Consider the following 19,612-nt stretch of genomic DNA (forward strand, 5'->3'; position numbering starts at 1 on the left):
AAGGTGTTAAAAGAAATACAATACCACATTTTTTTTCTGGGATGCACAGCTCAGAATCTGTTCTGTGGAGAAGGGTTCCCTTTTTGCAAACACAATCTTCCCTTAAGTAGGAACATGGTGACTCTTCATAGTACCACTTGTTTAGACAGGTTTTGGCAGCGCAGGGCTGTACACAAGGCTGGTACTCCTTTCCCTCTGGACAGGTCAATGCTACAAAAAAATGTAAGACAGTTATAATTTATTTTTGTCTAGGATAGTTTGATGGTATAGGCACCTTATAGCAAAACTATAGCAGGTGTGTTAAATTTGGTGTTGCTCTCACTCTCTCATACTGGTCACTGAAAGTTCAACATGGCACCTCATGGCAAAGAACTCTCTAAGGATCTGAAAAAAAGAATTGTTTCTCTACATTAAGATGGCCTAGGCTATAAGAAAGTTGCCAAAAACTGCAGCACAGTGGCCAAGACTATACAGTGGTTTAACAGGACAGGTTCCACTCAGAAACCATGTCCTGTGGTCTGATGAGACCAAGATAAACTTATTTGGGTCAGATGGTGTCAAGCATGTGTGGCGGCAACCAGGTGAGGAGTACAAAGACAAGTGTGTCTTGCCTACAGTCAAGCATGGTGGTGGGAGTGTCATTATCTGGGGCTGCTTGAGTGCTGCCGGCACTGGGGAGCTAGAGTTCATTGAGGGAACCATGATTGACAACATGTAGTGTGACATACTGAAGCAGAGCATGATCCCCTCCATTCGGAGACTGGGCTACAGGGCAGTATTCCAACAGGATAACGACCCCAAACACACCTCTGGAGAAGAACTGGCAGATATGCCAATATCCAATATGGCCGCGCTAGTCCACGCATGCGCATTAGCAACCGGCCCACAACGGCGAAAGCACGTTCGCGCTGGTGAACGTGCGTACGCAAAACGTGCTAATTGCCAGTGTTTGCTGGCCTATATAAGGACTCCAGTTGCTCTCATAAATCACTGGATTATCGTCTGTATCCTGTGTTCCTTGCTCCTGTTTGATTACCTGTTACCGACCCGGGTTACCCTGACCTGCTCACAACTGCACTTTCTGCCTCTGCTTCTGACTGCCTTCCTGTGTTTCACACCCGGCCTGGCTTCTGACGTAGTCTCTGCTTTTCCATATGTCAAGATCTGCCAGTACCCCCAGAGAACCATTGGCTGTGACCATCTTCTCTGCTCCTCGGTGTCAGCTTCTGGAACCATCAGACAGCTTCACTGACAGGCAACGCAAGCATCTCTGGGCATAGTACCCTCTGTCTCCAACTCCAGGAATACTCTGCACTCAGCTGCAAGGGAAGCCCTCTCCTCACCTCAGCTTCCAGCCTGGTACGTGACAGAAGCTGAGGGTAAAGGTGATGGACTGGCCAAGCATGTCTGCAGACCTAAACACTATTGGGCATCTGTGGGGCTTCCTCAAACGGAAGGTGGAGGAGCGCAAGGTCTTTAACATCCACCTGTGATGTCATCATGGAGGAGTGGAAGATGACTCCAGTGGCAACCTGTGAAGCTCTGGTGAACTCCATGCCCAAGAGGGTTAAGGCAGTGCTGGAAAATAATGGTGGCCACACAAAATATTGACACTTTGGGCCCAATTTGGACATTTTACACTTAGGTGTGTACTCACTTTTGTTGTCAGCGGTTTAGACATTAATGGCTGTGTGTTGAGTTATTTTAAGGGGACAGCAAATTTACACTGTTACAGAAGCTATACACTCACTCCTTTACATTGTAGCAAAGTGTAATTTCTTCAGTGTTGCCACATGAAAAGATATAATAAAATATTTACAAAAATGTGAGGGGTATACTCACCTTTGTGAGATACTGTATATATATATATATATATATATATATATATATATATATATATATATATATATATATATATATCTAATAATACCATGTATAACAGCACTGAGACCCAGAGAGGAAAAACCCACACAAGTATCCAATGGAGCTCTAAACAGTGCACGTACTAACAGAGTACATGTTGATTAGAGAACAGAGTGCAGAGTTACTGCTTCATTATTAAGTCCTAGACTTGGATTATGTTCTTGACAAGGTTTTTCTGCTACTGACTGGCTGGCAAGGATAGCTAAATCAACCTGGCTACACAGAGTTGTAAAGCCTTTGGCAGGTAAAACAACAGTCATATATGCATTTTTTAACTCTGTATATACAGTAGATGCTTGCCTGGAGCATTGATTGCAGACTTTGCTAGAACTAAATTATACACAAAATATTACGTAGAGTGCCTAACAAATGCTCAGGCTCTTACACATTCCTAAAGTACAGTGTGGCATCACTAGACCCTGACAGATCTCATGCCTGGTGTCCCAGTTCTAGCAGGACAGCTAAAAGAACAAGTCACTCTGACTGTAATGCCCCGTACACACGGTCGGATTTTCCAATGGAAAATGTCCGATCGGAGCGTGTTGTCGGAAATTCCGACCGTGTGTGGGCTCCATCGGACATTTTCCATCGGATTTTCCGACACACAAAGTTTGAGAGCAGGATATAAAATTTTTCGACAACAAAATCCGATCGCGTCAATTCCGACCATGTGTGTGGCCTGTTCCGATGCACAAAGTGCCACGCATGCTCAAAAGAAATTCCGACACGGAACAGCTCAGTCTGGTAAAATTAGCGTTCGCAATGGATACAGCACTTTCGTCACGCTGCAATGTTAAAAATGGTTTAATACAGCGCACTCTCTTCTTCTTTATAATGTGGCAAGAATTAAGTAGTTTTGCTGCTCATATTCACACACACTTCTCACAAACTTTTTTTTTTTTTCCTTGGGATTCCCTGAATATATTGTTATTTGTCACATCGTACAAAAATTTTTTTTTTTTTTTTTGTTTTGATTTAAAGCCATTTTTCTTTTCGATCTTATGTTTGTATTTTTTCAAAGGCTGATCTTTGTTTAATGTTATTTTTAGTTTTACTCCAGACTATTTTTGTTTGTGTGTGTTTTGTGTGTAAAGTTACCACAACACCATTATTATCTTTTATTATTTAATCTCAAGGAGATTGTTTGTTGTTGTCACATCTGACAAAAAAGATATATGTTTTTTTTTTTTTTTTGGTTTGTATTGTTTTCAAGCCTGATCATGCTTTTAATTTTTAATTTTTTGATTTTACATCCAGAATATTTTTGTGTGTGTTTTGTGTGTTACCACAACACCATTATTATCTTTTATAATTTAATTTTCAAGGAGATTGTTTGTTGTTGGTGTCCCTTGTTAATTTCACATTGTATTTTTGAAATGTACCTGAATCCTCACAAACAAACTGTCCTTTTTGAAGTAAAACACACATAGGCAAGTATAATTCAAACCAAAAATCCTTTATTAAGGGCTCAGAACCAAACAAAGAGGGAGGCAATGCTGGATAAACAGGAGAAATTAGCGAAGCCTGGGACCCCCAGGGCAGACATCAATTCTTGAAACATCAAAATTGGTGGCCTGAGGAGTCCATATGTAAGGGAGGGCAGTCTGGTCCAGAAGTCCCAGAGATCCAGAAAGCAGCAGATGTCATCTGTGTCCCCAGGTTGTGGTACCACAAGAGGCTGCATCTTTTGGCCGACCAGACTGAACCCAGGGTCCTCACTTTCTGGTCTTCCTTCCACGCTTCATTCCAGGCTGTGGCTCTGCTGTTGGAGATGTGGCAGGAGGAGGAATAGGACCTGGAGGAGGAGGAGGACTAGGAGGACCTGCAGGAGAAGGAGGAGGACCATGTGTGAGTTCACAAAGGTGTGTATCAGATGTAATTTGGGCCCTCATCCCCTTATTAAGAGCCTCCAATATTAATGACTCACACATGAGTTGTTGTCCCTCCTCCATCCTCTGCATTTTATAGGCAATGATGGCAGCGAAGTCATCCTCCACAGTGTGTGGTGCTCCCAGGGCCTCTGTAGCCCTCCAAAAGAGGCCTATGGCAGCCTCCTCTAGGGTACTCCTCCTCCTGCCACTTTCTCTTTCCAGGTGTTGGGGAGGGCCTGCAGATCAGGCAGCCTGCTCGGCCCGGCCACCTCCTGGCTGAGACTTCCCTGCGTATGAAAAAGGGACATGGTTTTAGTTTTTGCATCATCAATCACAATCAGAAATTAGTACTCCAAACTAACATCTAGTTAACATCATTGATTGGACAACCAGCAATATTTAGAGGAATGCTATACCTGGCTCAAGCTGGGCTCCTCCACATGTTGCTGCCTGGAAGGCCCAGGATGGGCGTCAGAAGCCTCAGCTGAAGGGGAAGGAAGCGTGGAAGGAAGACTGGAGAGTGATGACCTGGGTTCAGTCTGACCTTCCAGAAAATGCAGCCTGTCATAGTACCACATCCTGGGGACATAGATGTCATCTGCTGCTCCGGATCTCTGTGAATCCTGGACTTTCTGGCGCTCCCTTACATATGTGCTCCTCAGGCCACCAATTAGGATCTTCAAATATGTGATGTCTGCCGTGGGGATCACCTGCTTCACAATTTCCAACAATTGATCCAGCGCTGCCTTCCTCTTTGTGTGGTTCCTGTAATGTGGGTGGTTGATCTCCCACAGACAAGGCAGCTCCCTGAACATGTCAATGAATATTGCCATGAAGTCATTATCTTGTAATATATCCATTTTCACTGCAAGACACAACACAAGACAAACCCTAATGTCAGGCCAAACTCTACTAATCTTGTTACAATATAGGCCTCAATGTAGAAGCAGTATAGGCACAAGTATGTCTCTTACCTTCGTTCTTACGATCGGCGCCTCCAATGCTCCTTCCTCCGCTCACAGATCGTACGTAATACGCACGTGTGGTACACATTATACACACTGCGCATGCGTGTAACTCTGCCCGCCCCTGACGTTGTTTCTAGTCTATTCCCCGCCCCTTTTCGTTCGGCGCAGTGGGTGAAGAGCACATGGCGGAGTCAGAGCAGGTGCGTGCTAATTACAGGAACGAGGAGGGGGAGAAAAGCCCGGATCCGGACACGTCCCGATCCAGAAGGAGAAGATTTAAGGCCACAAATATGTCCTTTGGGGAGATGTTGGAGATGGTCAACATCCTGAAGAAGGCCGACTATGATGGAAAGTATGGACCTTACCCCAACCCCAATATCAGAAAGGCCAAGATCATTGCGAAAGTGGTCAAAAGTCTGCACAGGAATTTCGGGGTACGACGATCGAAAGATCAGCTCAGGAAGCGGTGGTCGGACCTGAAATTAAGAGAGCCCGAGCAGTACAGAAAGATCCGGAGAGTGCTGCAAAAAAGTAAGTAGTTGTGCTGTGTTCCTATTCTTTTGTCTTTATTACGTTCGTGCTGCTCCATATGCTTTTCTTAAGTGTTGTACAGTTTAAAATGTCAATTTTAATGTTCATGGGCCCATTATTCGTTCAAACATTTTTTTTTCGGCCTCTAAAACACCATTGTTTAGGCCATATGCATTTTCCTACATTTTTTAGGGCCTACTTGGATGCAAAATATTTGGTTGTGTAGATGGCTTTGTTACTAGAATGAAATGCAAACTAGATTCTGTGTAAGGAGAGGACACTCAGCAGCTGTTTTCACATCTGGACACTGGAGCACTAGTGTGGGACACAAGAACACCCTTTTTATTAGGGGGGGCACACAGTGCTCCAGTGTATACTATAGGGGGGGCTCCATCTGTGAAGCTTGTACAAAACAGGTAAAGTATTGCAGGTTGACAAAGGACACTAAAAAAGCTACATCTTGGAACTCTGCTAAAATTGACAATTGTACCCCACTTCCAAGCAATGTTTTCTATTTATAGTTCTGCCATCAAATATCTGTGTGCTAATTATACCATTTTTGTTTTACATAGGGGAGAAAAGACTCGGAGGACACCCCTCATCCGAGGAGACCAGAGACCCCCCACCTCTGGAAGAAGGTGAAATACCCCCAACACAAGCTGAGCAGGAGGAGGAAGAAGATGTGGTGGAAATTGGCACCACAACAGGTGAGTGTCTGCGACCACAGACTCAGGTAAGAGATGGATGCTGGCAGTTTTTTGATACCTGTTTTTGTTTGGTTTCCCTCTTTTTAGGTGATCGTGATGTTATGGATCGAGATCCTTTCACATCAGAAAGTGCCCAGATCCTGATCAGGGAGATCATGGGGTGTAATTTAGAATTGGAAAACCTCAAGAAAAAAATCAATGATGTGATTCAAAAAAATAATAACATCATTGATGTTTTGGGGCGAATTTAAAACCCCACAAAATCACTATCTTTTTTTGTGTGCTGCAATCTTTTAAATTTTTGAGCGATGTTTCGAAAAGCCAAATTTGGAGGATGCACACAGTGTGCCAACATGTGCTATCTGCCATCACGGGAGATCAATGGACGCGTTTTGGGGGTGCAACCCCTTCTTAAATAATAAAGTAGCTGTGATGAAGGGGATTCTCCCCCAAAACACGTCCCTTGATCCCCCGTGATGGCAGCTAGCACATGTTGACATTCGTAAATTGGTGTGCATCTTCCAAATTTGGCTTTTCAAGGGGTGACTTCACCCCATCTGAACGCAATATCAAACACAGTTCCTAAATACTCATGTCTGATATTGCCTTCAAGTTTTACCATATGTGAACTTTGTAAGTTCAAGTTTTTTGTGTTTCTTGTTGGTTTTACACAGGCCTGTTTTATCGTAAATGGACATTTCTATTTTTGATAATGCCACCCCAAAAATTGTTATACAACAAACATGTTGGTTTGTTTTAAAAACCGTTTCTAAATGCACATGTGATTGTGCAGGTATTAAAAAGTTTGTTAATCAAGAATGTGTGCATTATTGTCTCAACGCTACAACACTTTGGTGGTGATGTAATTGCTGTTTTCTGAGAAAATGGTGGTTATTTCCTAAGGGCAAATCCTCTTTGCACTACAAGTGCAGTTTCAAGTGCACTTGTAGTATAAAAAGTGTATATGCCTTTAGTAAATAACAGCCAACAGTGCTTTGTATAAGGTTACACAATCACGCCATTTTCAGGACTCCACACATTGCTGTCAGCTAAAACAAACACAAGCAGTAAATGTCACCAAAGATTATTTATTTTTTTTTATTTGATAAATGTTTCACAAATTGTCTGGCATATTGATGGCCCCCCTACCCGCAAAGAACTCAAGGTAGCTTAACCGGACATCACGGGCACTCAGGGAGGGCAAGCCAGGACGGCCACTTTCAAGCGCCGTCAGGGTTGTATCATGTAGATTTCCGGCCTCAGGCCCAACTGAGCCAGCATAGTTGGCAGAATTTTGGCGTAAAAAGGTAAGGAGAACACAGCACGCCAGGATTAGATGATTAAATTTATACTCCGCCATATGGATGGTTGTCAGAAATAGGCGGAACCGGCTGGCCATGATTCCAAATGTGTTCTCCACCACTCTTCTGGCTCTGGCCAGCCGGTAATTAAAAACCCTCTGTTCCGAGGTGAGGGTCCTCATCGGGAATGGCTGCATAAGATGGTCCCCCAGCGCAAATGCTTCATCCACAACGAAGACAAACGGGAGTCCTTCCACATTGTCCTCTGGAGGTGGCAAGTACAAGCTGCCATTCCGGAGACGCCTGTAGAACTCCATCTGGGTGATGACTCCACCATCGGACATCCGGCCATTCTTCCCCACGTCCACATACAAGAAGTCGTAATTAGCCGACACCACCGCCAACATCTCAATACTATTGAACCCCTTATAGTTGAAATAGTACGACCCCGAGTTGGGTGGTGGAACGATGTGGACGTGTTTCCCATCAATTGCCCCTCCGCAGTTAGGAAAGTCCCACCGCTGGGCAAAGTGGGAGGCCACAGTCTGCCATTCCTGTGGCGTGGAAGGAAACTGTTGAGGAAAACAAAAATAATTTACTATTTTTGCACATAAACATGGCAAGCAGATTAGGCACAAACATTCTTGGCCAACCTCCAGATAGCATTTATTAAGGGAAAATTAACACCAACGTATAAGGTACACCTATCATATCCTCCCCCTCTCATGGGCCATTTCTAACATTATAGGGGGGGTGGAATCTTGGACAGGTAACCCTCTTCACTTCATTGAGAGATGAATGCCTAAATACAGGATATTACTTGGAACAGACCCTCCTTAGTTACACTATTGGCAGCCCACTGGACAGGTAAGAAGTGTCATAATACAAAGATATAAATACACACTGTACACATTTGAGGACATTTGGACATTATGATATTACCTATCAAGATAATAATAGAATACAAAAACTTTAAACACTACCATTGGAAAGTATACAGGCAGGCCCTTGCACTACATGCTTTGGGGAATTCATCCATACGTCTGACCAGAAAAGAGATGGGTGTAGTGTGTATGGGTTTGGCAAAGTCAGCAGATAGATGATTGAGGATAGATAGAGAATTGGGATCAGCTGACTTAGAAGTTGGGGGGAGGGAGGGTTACTAAAAATGATTTGGGGACACCACAAAAAAAAAGCCTCTGGCACTCTGCCTAAATTTAAAGCAAAAATCACATTTCTAAATATTTTAGGGGGTGTTTGGGGTAAAGCACTACTATGGAGCTGATAAAATACATTGTTAAGTGACTACATGAGGTGACTATAGGGGCAGGAGAGCATGTTGGGGAGGTAAGTGAAGGCCGATATGTATGAAGGAGTAAAAAAATAATTACCTAAAAATCCAGCATGAATGAGGACAAAGGGGACATTCACAGCATATTCCAATCATGGTAATTAGGGAATGAGGAAAGATATACAATATCTTAGCAAACATTAAATACAATCAAATGTGATATTAAAGGATAAAAATCTTACCTTCATATACTCCTTCTGCAGGACCTGGATGATGGCAGAACAGGTCTCTGGGATAATGATCCCGAGAGCCTGGGGGGAGATGCCTGTCGAGAACTTGAGGTCCTGCAGGCTTCTCCCTGTCGCCAAGTACCGCAGGGTAGCGACGAGCCTCTGCTCCGGAGTGATGGCTTGCCTCATGCAGGTATCCTGCCTGCTGATATAGGGGGTCAGCAAAGCCAACAAACGGTGAAATACGGGGTCTGTCATCCGGAGAAAGTTCCTGAAATCATCAGGATTATTCTCACGGATCTCACGGAGCAAAGGCATATGAGAGAACTGGTCAAGCTGAAGCAACCAATTCTTGGTCCATGAACTCCTCCCCACCCTGTTCATGGACTGGACTTGTGTCAAGGTCAGGACCCCAACACCAAGCCCCCGCACAGCACGAACTCTACGAGGAGTACGTATACGAAAAATGGCTAGAAAATGGTCGGCTGCTCAGAACGAAGTAACAGAACGCACTGAAGAACAGCAAGGCCTGTGAAGAGCGACCTAAAAAACAGTAACGAACGAACAAGAACACAATGACTACTTAAAGTCACACGGAACTTGCTTGCACGCACTGAAGAGCAGATACAAACCCACAAGCACAAACTGAACCGCAGAAAACGATCTGAAAGCCACGAGTCTGAAAAAGCGCGAATCGTCTCTCACCAAACTTTTACTAACACGATATTAGCAAAAGGAGCCCAAAGGGTGCTGCGCTTGGTTCTGAACTGGCCTTTTCTAGTCTCGTCGTACATGCTTGACGTCACCGCGTTGTTGGCGATCGGAAATTCCAACAACTTTGTGCGACCGTGTGTACGCAAAACAAGTTTGAGCCAACATCCGCCGGAAAAAATCCTAGGATTTTGTTGTCGGAATGTCCGAACAAAGTCCGACCGTGTGTACGGGGCATAAGACTGTTTAGCTCCATTGTAAACAGTGTGACAGAAGCAATGTCTGTTACTGTGATAATGTGATAAGAGACAGGTTGAGAGGTAGTTGTGACAGCGAAAGGACCCCTGAGCTTCCAGAGCGGGTAACTCAGAACAAGATTCCAATTAAGAACAGGTGGGTTTACTGCACAAAGGAGAGAAGTTGCAGTCAGTCGGAGATCTGGTCAGGATCTAGTGCTGCTCTATAAACAATTAAATGGACAGCCTTATAATGGGTATCTAAGTCAGGACAGTGTAGTCAGCCCCTACTGCTGATGTAGCGTCATAGGATGTTTCAGAGGAATATGTGATTGGGGCACACAGAGTGTATGTCCAAGTTGGCTAGCCTAAAAAGCTAGGCCCAATTCTAGTTCAAGTAGACCCTGAGGGGAGTGACTAACTGTAATCAGAACCAAGAGGCTTAATAGGATCTTTTTGCTGTGTGAAGCTGGAACTAACCCTGCAAAGAAAAACACTGTGTATTTTTCTGTACAGTGTACAGTATAAGCATGGGCAGGAAGTCCACGCACTTTGGCATGTGGACTGGCTTAATAGAAGTTCTCTATTTGAAGCAAAATTTGCAACAGGCAATGCTTGGTGGAGGAATATCCAGTCCAATGCTGCCTGTGTAGTTGTGGCCCAACATCACTCAGAGACGAAGGAGGAAGTGCACAGAACTCTTGTAGTTTCTGTAAGGCAAGGAAATATGAAAGCTCCCACTGATGACCAGTGAAAAGGGGGGACTCTAAATACAAGTGACAGGGAGCCAAATGCCAATGACCACCAATTTAAAGAGGGCAAAGACCAGTGGCCACCAATTTAAGGGGGTAAATAACAATGACCACCAATATAAGGGAAATAAATGCCACTGACCACCAATGTAATGGGGGTACACTGGCATACACACCAGTGACCAACAACATTTGAGAGGGTACTCACCACAAACTACCAACATAAGGTGGGAAGGGTTACTACTGCCTGCTGCACAATGCAAGTTGTGCAGAACAACTGCATAGTCCTGCACCCTAACTACTGCACTGTATACAGTATATATCATTACATATTGCTGAAGGCTGCACTACATACACTATGTTTACATTACATAGTTCTGACTGTTGCAGTCCATATGCTGATATAGCCCTCTCCCCTGCACTCTGTACACTATGTTGTGTGCTACATAGTCCTGACTGCTGCACTGTATATGCAGTGTTGCACATTACATAATCCTGACCCCTGCATCTGATAGTTTGACTGTAGAAGATACGTTGTGAGTTACATAGTCTTGAGCGCTGCACTGTATTTATTGGCTATGTTATACATTACATCAACTTACAAATCCATCCACAACTCTGCTCACAGCTACATTATTAACCTAGTCTCAAATACCAACCTATTCTATGGAACTTTCTACCTCAATCTAGCCGATCATCTCCTACTCTGTTTGCTTTTGCCCTCTGATTCCTTCTGTGTTGAATTGTATTGTAACTGTACTGTCTTCCCTCATGTTGTAAAGCGCTGCAAAAACTGTTGCCGCTATATAAATCCTGTATAATAATAATAATACATAATCCTGGCCACTGCACTCTATGCACTACAGTTTTAGGCTCAGGTTCTTTTTAACCATTCTGCTAATTTTGCATTCTATGTTTGCTGCATCAGGGTGCCTCAGGCCTTTCCCAATGCTTGCAACCACCCTGCTACAGTACATATACAGTATATATTTGAGGATAATGATAAAGCAGTGTGACTTACAGCAATAATCTTTGGTTCTCCATCGAATGCAGATATTGTGTTTGCTGCACAATGCTACATAGGCAGAAAGAGCATCACATTCATAGTTTAAGAAATATGTGTTGTTGATCCACATCTTCTCACAGAAGTCTTGAGGAGAAACCTACAAATAACACTTACTTTAGGTAAACCAACCATCAACTTTAAACAAACGTCTAGCTTTACCTAGAAAAGGCATAGATAAGAATGTGGAATGGTAGAGTCTGAAGCGCAATAAATGTACACTCAACCAGAGCCTCCAAAATATTAACTAAATGGGGAAAGGCTGGCCAAAGTAATTTTATCTTAATTTACCTCAACTTGAAGTGTTTCAATCTTATGAAAAATGGAACATGTCTCTGATCATTGAGTACTATGTTATTTTCAATGAATAAATATTTTTTACATCTATAACACTAACAAGATCAGATATCACATCCACATGGAGTATGCATAATCTAGGGACAGAGAAGCTGAAAGACACAATCTGCACACTTTCAGTCATAGGCGCATGGACCCAGGTTGGGAAAAATATAAGTACCGTACATAGAATATTAGTGCACAAAAAAAATAACAAACTGTGAAGGGACAACAATGAGGACCCAACTGTATTGGAAGGGCAGGCAGGGTGGCATGTCTGCCACTCCTAGAAATTCTGCCACCTTGGCCACTGCCTATTTGGCTATACAGAACTCTAGCCCTGAGAAAAACAAAAATCCAATCTTCTGCAATATACAGTCTCATCTTTCTTATGCCATGAGTGTTTTTACAGAGTAGGCAAGTGGTAAACATGTCAATATTATGTAATATAATTGTGCATACCTTCCGGTGGCATGGGGAAAATACTTTTTTGTTTAGTAACTCCATGCAGTAAGTGCAGTTATCTTCGGTGCAGTTCCTTACTGGACGTCTTGTAGTAACATCAATTGATTTCTCAATCTCCCAGCTTTTAATAAATGCTTCAATGTCCTCTTTATTTGTTACTATGGTCCTGTTTTGCATTTTTAAATCGTCACTTGGATCACCATTGCATATTCCTTATAACAGAGAAAAGGTAAATTATCTTAAGGGAGTATTTATCTCACTTTTGTGAAGCATCATTGGATACTACAAATTAATCTGTAACATTTCCTCCTGTATTGGTAATTTATAGCACCATATATTGTATCCATATTGTATGAATGAACTAAAATGTACTTTAGGAGAGGAGCAATCCCTATAATATGGATACTGGCTTTGCCATTTGTTAATGTTAATAGTAGAAGACAAAATAGCAAACACCAAGAGCTTTTAAATTTTTTTAACTTTTTGAAGAACAATGTGGTGTCGCAATGATCAGATGTAGAAATTACCATTGTTAAATCAATTACAGTTATGAATTTATGGGAATACCTGAAATATTAAGCTTTTTTACTCCATTGAAAAAGATTTCTCTCCACTTCCAGTTCTGAAGACAAAAGTAGTAAGTGGAAGTCCCTCCAACGTGGGGGGAAGCCCTGCTTAAACAACTGTCACTGGGACAGATTTTCTTTTGGAAGATTTCCACTAACCTACTAAGACAGCATTCCTAATAAAGATTTTAAGTTTTTTGGATGTATAACCACACAACATATTGCTCCAGCAGAGATTTTGAGACATATTTCATAGTTTCAGAAATATTCTGAAGAATGAAGAAAGCTGCAGTCATTTCACATGACACGAATCACTGGTTCTTTCATGTCCTACTTACCACAAAGCCCTTCTGTTTTGGTGGTCTGATTGGAATGCAAGCCATACTGTATGTCTATAATACCAGTAACATGAGTCCACTTAATGCTGATGCCTGCTGGGGTGTTAATGACATACATTGCGCCTGTGTCCTGGATACATAGTCCTTGCTTTGAGTAAGGTAAAGGCTGAGGTATTGAATTCACTTCTACCTGAAACAACAGGAAGAGAATCATGAAAATGTTACTAATGAACAACCAGATACTCAGTGATTGTCAAACTGATAGGCTATTTGGGCTATCATGTGACATTTGAACCCATTTTCCTCTTTCATCCATTGAGGGACACGGCTGGATGGTAATTAAGCACCATAGAGTTATACTGCTACTTACAAGTTAAATGAACACTAGGCACATAGAAAGCTGAAGGCCAATCCCCCAGAGTTTATAACCCCCTCCCCCCAGTATATCTAGGGATTCCTGTGGAGTCATCAGGATCAGAGCTAATGTTTATAAAGGAAAAAAGACCAGAGGGTGCACCAGCCTTGCGCATTACCTTCGCAACACTTTAATGTATTCAAGTTAAGAATGCATACTCACAAACGTGTAATAAAATCAAGCAATTTGCGTAAAGTCCATCATTTGCATCATCTAGCATGATCTGCTAGCCAGTAACAATGGTTGGATGTAGAGTCAAAAAAACTGACACGTTTCGAGGGGTATCTCCTCTTCTTCAGAGCTGTTTATTTACATCAGCACCTGCTTGAATAAGCCACATTAGGCAGTGAGGATGCCCTCCGAAAGTCGCAATGTGCACTGGTGTTGCGTCTGTACACCCCCAGAGCTAATGTTTACAGTACTCTAGGTGACATGTCACCCATCATCCAAGGCACCCCTCCTGTGGCAATGGATCCACCATGAAAACTTTAGATTATCTCCAGAGGTGATGTAATGGACGTTTTAGGAATGCTTTGGGACTTGCTTTCTGCACCTATGCCTACGATTCCCACAGTGCTGCCCTCTTTTAAAAAAAAGTGTTGACCCCTGACCCTGCTTCACTGCCTTTCATCTGCTATACCTTCTCTTTTATTTTTTTATTTTTTTACAGCTGCTAGGCAACAAGAACAGTATTAATCTTTTTTCTCTGATTGTGAGGAAGGCAGGATTGTGCCTTCTATGTTTCTCATGGATCCCAGTGGGATCCACCTATGCCAGTGACCATTTCTCAACCCCCCTTTTCATCCTCTGGAACTCATACCACTTCCTGTCTTACAGTGGAGGTGTTTTCTTCAGTTATGCAATGTTTTATGACTTAGTAGATCTAACTTGTGGCCCCCCTGAGCATGAAGGTTTTAAAATGCCACCACCTTCTCCAATAGAGTCTGATGCAGAGATACCTATAATCCCTAATTCTGTTGGGGACCCTTCGGAAGCAGAGTCTGATGCAGAAACCTCTAATATCCCTGATTCTATTGGGGACCATCTGGGGCAATCATTATTGGATGCTGAGTCTCTCCCTTCTTTAGAGGAGGGGAAATTGATTTTCAGTCAGCAGTTGTTTCAGAACAGGAGGAACTATGGCTAGTTCAGCCTGTGTGTTCCCCTTAGAGGTTTTTCCTTCCCTTAACTGGATGGCTGGGCTTGATTCACCTTATCAAGTGGTTTCCTCATCATCCCCTATTCAATGATTTTGTGTACAAATATTGAAACCACCCAGACAATTATTGTCTTGCCCCTAAGAGGTACTCTATCCCTTTGCAGAGGATTTTTTAAAAAATGCTCTTCTTCTCCAATAGTTGACCAACTTGTTTGGCCAACCTTATAATTAAAGTACTCAGTGTTTTTATAATTTTTTTATGTTTCTTATGATATTTTTTTTACAGATATGTGGAAGACGATGTAAATAAGCATCTAAGCAAAGCTGTCTTCTTCCTTCAGAGAATGCCTGAAGGGGCTATATTTCTAAACCACTGGATTCAATACTTCATACTTGTTCCTAGGTCAATGGTGCAAAGTATATTAGAAAGAAGATCAGCAAAACAGCCAGGCACCCAGCAAATTTAGAAGCATAAGTCAGCAATGGCAGCATTAGTATAATTGTGCTTTCTTTTGGTGGTATTTGATCACCTCTGAGGTTTTTATTTTTTGCGCTATAAACAAAAAAAGAGCAACAATTTTAAAAAAAATTATATTTTTTACTTTTTGCTATAATAAATATCCCCAAAAATGTTTTTAAAAAACAAATTTCCTCATCAGTTTAGGCCAATATATATTCTTCTACATATTTTTAGTAAAAAAAAAAAAAAATCACAATAAGTGTATATTTATTTGTTTACGCAAAAGTTATAGCGTCTACAAACTATGGGAAAGATTTATGGCATTTTTATAGCATTTTTGTTATTTATTTATTTTTTACTAGTAATGGCAGTGATCTCCAATTTTTAGCAGTACTGCGACATTGCGGCGGGCAGATCGACACTTTTGACACATTTTTGAGACCATTGACACTTATACAGCTATCAATGCTATAAAAATACACTGATTACTGTGTAAATGTCACTGGTAGGGAAGGGGTTAACACTAGGAAGCGATCAAGAGGTTAAATGTGTTCCCTAGTTAGTGTTTCTAACTGTATGGGGATAGGACTGACTGGGGGAGGAGACATATCGCTGTTCCTACTTACTAGGAACAAACAATATGTCTCCTCTCCCCTGACAGAACAGTGATTTGTGTGTTTACACACATAAATCCCCGTGCTGGCGCCCGTGCCTGTGACCGCAGGTGGCCGGCACCAACCGTGGCCATGCGCATCGGGTCCCCCGCTGTGCCACGAGCGCGCACGCACCTCCAGCGGCTCTTAAAGGGAACAACGTACCCATACGTTGTTTTGTGCAGTCGTGCCATTTTTCTGACGTATATCGGCGTGAGCCGGTCGGCGAGTGGTTAAAGATGAGTTTGACCCCCTATCTCATTTAGCCCCCTCAGTGTCTCTTTAAATGTCTTAAAACCTGATTAACAGCCTCACTAACAAACTTGGAAGGTAGAAGGAGGTTCACACTAGATAACTACATAACACTTAAGGGTCTATTTAAAATATTGCTGTACTAATGTCACAGAATTGACGCAGCCTACACGAATAATGCATGTAATGTATCTAATGTGTTTATTTCCTATAATTGTCAACTCTATCTACCCTTTAGGGCCATTAGATGGAGCTGAAAATTAACAGAAATAAACATTATGGACATATTACAGGGATTATTCATGACAGTTGAGCATTCATACAGCAAATAAAAATAATAATAATAATTATTATTATTATTATTATACAGGATTTATATAGCGACAACAGTTTTACAATATAAAGGGGAGCAGTACAATTAAAATACAGTTTAATACAGAAAGAATAGGAGGGCCCTGCTCATGGAGCTTACAATCTAAAGGGAGGGGGAGATGCTACAAAAGGTAATCGCTGCAGGGGATGATCTGATGGAGGTGACTCAAGTACGGCTTTTTAGGTTGAGGCGGGGTAGGCTTTCCAGAATAAGTGAGTTTTCAAGGATCACCTGAAGGCGGACAGGGTAGAAGCTGACTGGACATTCTGGGGAAGAGAGCAGGGCGTTCCAGAGTTTGGGAGAGGTTCTGGAAAAGTCTGGAGGAGATAACAAGGGAGCTAAAGAGCAAGACGTCTTGTGAGGAGCGATATCTGCAATTGAGGTTGGTGATATAGCTGGGGACAATGTTGTGGATGACTTTGTACATTGTGTTTAGTATTTTGACATTTTTACATTGGGCTAGTGGAAGCTAGTGAAGAGATTGGCAGAGAGACGCAGCAGTAACAAGTAGATTAGTAGGGTGTATAAGCCTGGTAGCAGAATTCATAATAGACTGAAGGGGAAATAGCCTGTGTAAAAATAGGCCAGTGAGAAGGGAGTTGCAAGGCGGGATATAACCGAGGAGTGAATAAGTTGTTTTGTGGTGTCACTAGTCAGGAAGGGATGAACTCTCTAATGTTGCGATGGTAGAGGCGTCAAGCTTTAGCAAGTGACTGGATGTGGGGGCCGAAGCAGAGGTCTGGCATGTGTGGAGGGACCAATGGTTGTGCTGTTGATCTCAATGATAAAGGTCAGGAGAAATATTACAAGCTCAGTTTTAGAAAGATTGAGGTTGAGAAAGTGGCGTGATATCCATTCTATGTTGCTCAGTAAATTTGTGATACGTGAGGAGATCAGTGCACTAAAATAGGTAAGAGGAGAACCAGAAAGAACAGAGTCATGGAGGCCAAGGGAGTGGAGTTTATTAAGGGGGAGTGAGTGGTCAAATGTGTCAGTGCTCAAGGCAGCAGAAAGGTCTAAAAGTATGAGTATAAAGTAATGGCCATTGGTTTTACAGTTAGTAGGTCATTAGTGAATTTTAGTAGGGCAGTTTCAGTAGAATGTTGTGGGCAGAAGCCAGACTGTAGGGTATCAAGGAGGTTGCTGTCAGTGAGGTAACAACTCATACAGTTGCAGACAAGGTGTTCGAGAAGGATAGAGACAAACAGGAGCAAGAAGATGGGTCTTAAGTTATTCATCCAGGTGGGGTCCAGTGAGGGTTTTTTTAAGTATGGGGTAACCAGTGCATGTTTGAGCGTGGAGGCAAAGATGCTGGAGGAGAGGGAGAGGTTAAAGATGTGGGTTAGAGAGTTTAGGATAGAGCAGGAAGGGGGTCGTAATAATTGTGAGGGGACAAGATTTATGGGACAGGTGGTGCGATGGGCCTCAGAAAGGAATTTGGCAACTTCCTCAGTGGTAACAGGGTTGAAGGAGGAATATATTGATTATGGTGTTGGACCTGGTGTGTTGGTTGGAGGAGAAGGCTAGAACCTGGATATCTCATCACAAATTGTGTCACATTAATTTTTAAAATGACTGGCGACCTCCTAGGCAGTAAATTGGTGGGTAAAGGCAGTGGGCACTTTTAATCACATGCTAAAATAAACTGCCCAGGTTTATTTTAAAGGAGTTGTAAAGGTAAAAGGTTTTACATGCTATGCATTAAGATAAAAAAAACCTTCTGTGCGTAGCAGTCCCCCCAGCACCCCCCTAAACACCTACCCCAGCCCCTTCTCTCTCCAGCGATGTCCACAATCCCCCAAGCCATCAAGAACACTCCTCCAGATTGGCTGAGACAGAGCAGCGGCGCCATTGACTCCCGCTGCTGTCAAAGTCAGTCAGCCAATCAGGGGAGAGAGTGGGCAGGGCCATGTCAGGGCTCCGTGTCTGAATGGATACACGGAGCTCTGACTCGGCTTGGGTGCCCCCTGTAGCAAGCTGTTGGCTGAGGGGCACTCGAAGGAGGGAGGGGCTAGGAGCAGAAAAGAGGGACCCGAAAAGAGGAGGATCCAGGCTGCTCTGTGCAAAACCAACTGCACAGAGGAGGCAAGTATAACACAAGTTTGTTATTAAAAAAAAAAAAAAAAAACGAGCCTTTACAATCACTTTAAATATGTTTTTTTTTTTCATAGCAAAGCTTCACAAAATCTCTTTGTTTTAGTTTAGACAATCTTACAACAAACAAGAGCTAAGCTTTCAAATACAGTATCTCATGAAAGTGAGTAAAACCCTCACATTTTTGTAAATATTTTATTATATCTTTTCATGTGACAACACTGAAGAAATGACACTTTGCTACAATGTAAAGTAGTGAGTGTACAGCTTGTATAACAGTGTAAATGTGCTGTCCCCTCAAAATAACTCAACACACAGTCATTAATGTCTAAACCGCTGGCAACAAAAGTGAGTACACCCCTAAGTGAAAATGTTCAAATTGGGCCCAATTAGCCATTTTCCTTTCCCGGTGTCATGTGACTCGTTAGTGTTACAAGGTCTCAGGTGTGAATGGGGAGCAGGTGTTTTAAATTTGGTGTTATCACTCTCACACTATACTGGTCACTGGAAGTTCAACATGGCGGTTTAACAGGACAGGGTCCACTCAGAACAGGCCTTTCCATGGTCAGCCAAAGAAGTTGAGTGCATGTGCTCAGCGTCATATCCAGAGGTTGTCTTTGGGAAATAGACGCATAAGTGCTGCCAGAATTGCTGCAGAGGTTGAAGGGGTGGGGGGTAAGCCTGTCAATTCTCAGACCATACACCGCACACTGCATCAAATTAGTCTGCATGGCTGTTGTCCCAGAGGGAAGCCTCTTCTAAAGATGATGCACAAGAAAACCCACAAATAGTTTGCTGAAGACAAGCAGACTAAGCACATGGATTACTGGAATCATGTCCTGTGGTCTGATGAGACCAAGATAAACTTATTTGGTTCAGATGGTGTCAAGCGTGTGTGGCGGCAACCAAGTGAGAAG

General features: G+C 42.6%; 1 protein-coding gene across 1 annotated transcript in view; it reads right to left on the reverse strand.

Moving 5' to 3' along the window:
* Positions 1-19,612, reverse strand: part of OTOGL (otogelin like) — a 202,821-nt gene that overhangs the window by 46,716 nt on the left and 136,493 nt on the right. Inside the window, exons 27-30 of the mRNA XM_073620249.1 lie at positions 13,290-13,479; positions 12,383-12,597; positions 11,543-11,684; positions 25-210 (exon numbers count right to left, since the gene is read on the reverse strand). Of these exons, the coding sequence (XP_073476350.1) occupies positions 25-210; positions 11,543-11,684; positions 12,383-12,597; positions 13,290-13,479 (733 nt within the window). The remainder of the gene's footprint in view (positions 1-24; positions 211-11,542; positions 11,685-12,382; positions 12,598-13,289; positions 13,480-19,612) is intronic.

This window comes from Aquarana catesbeiana, linkage group LG03, assembly GCF_042186555.1.
Source record: "Aquarana catesbeiana isolate 2022-GZ linkage group LG03, ASM4218655v1, whole genome shotgun sequence".
Taxonomy (NCBI): Eukaryota; Metazoa; Chordata; class Amphibia; order Anura; family Ranidae; genus Aquarana; species Aquarana catesbeiana.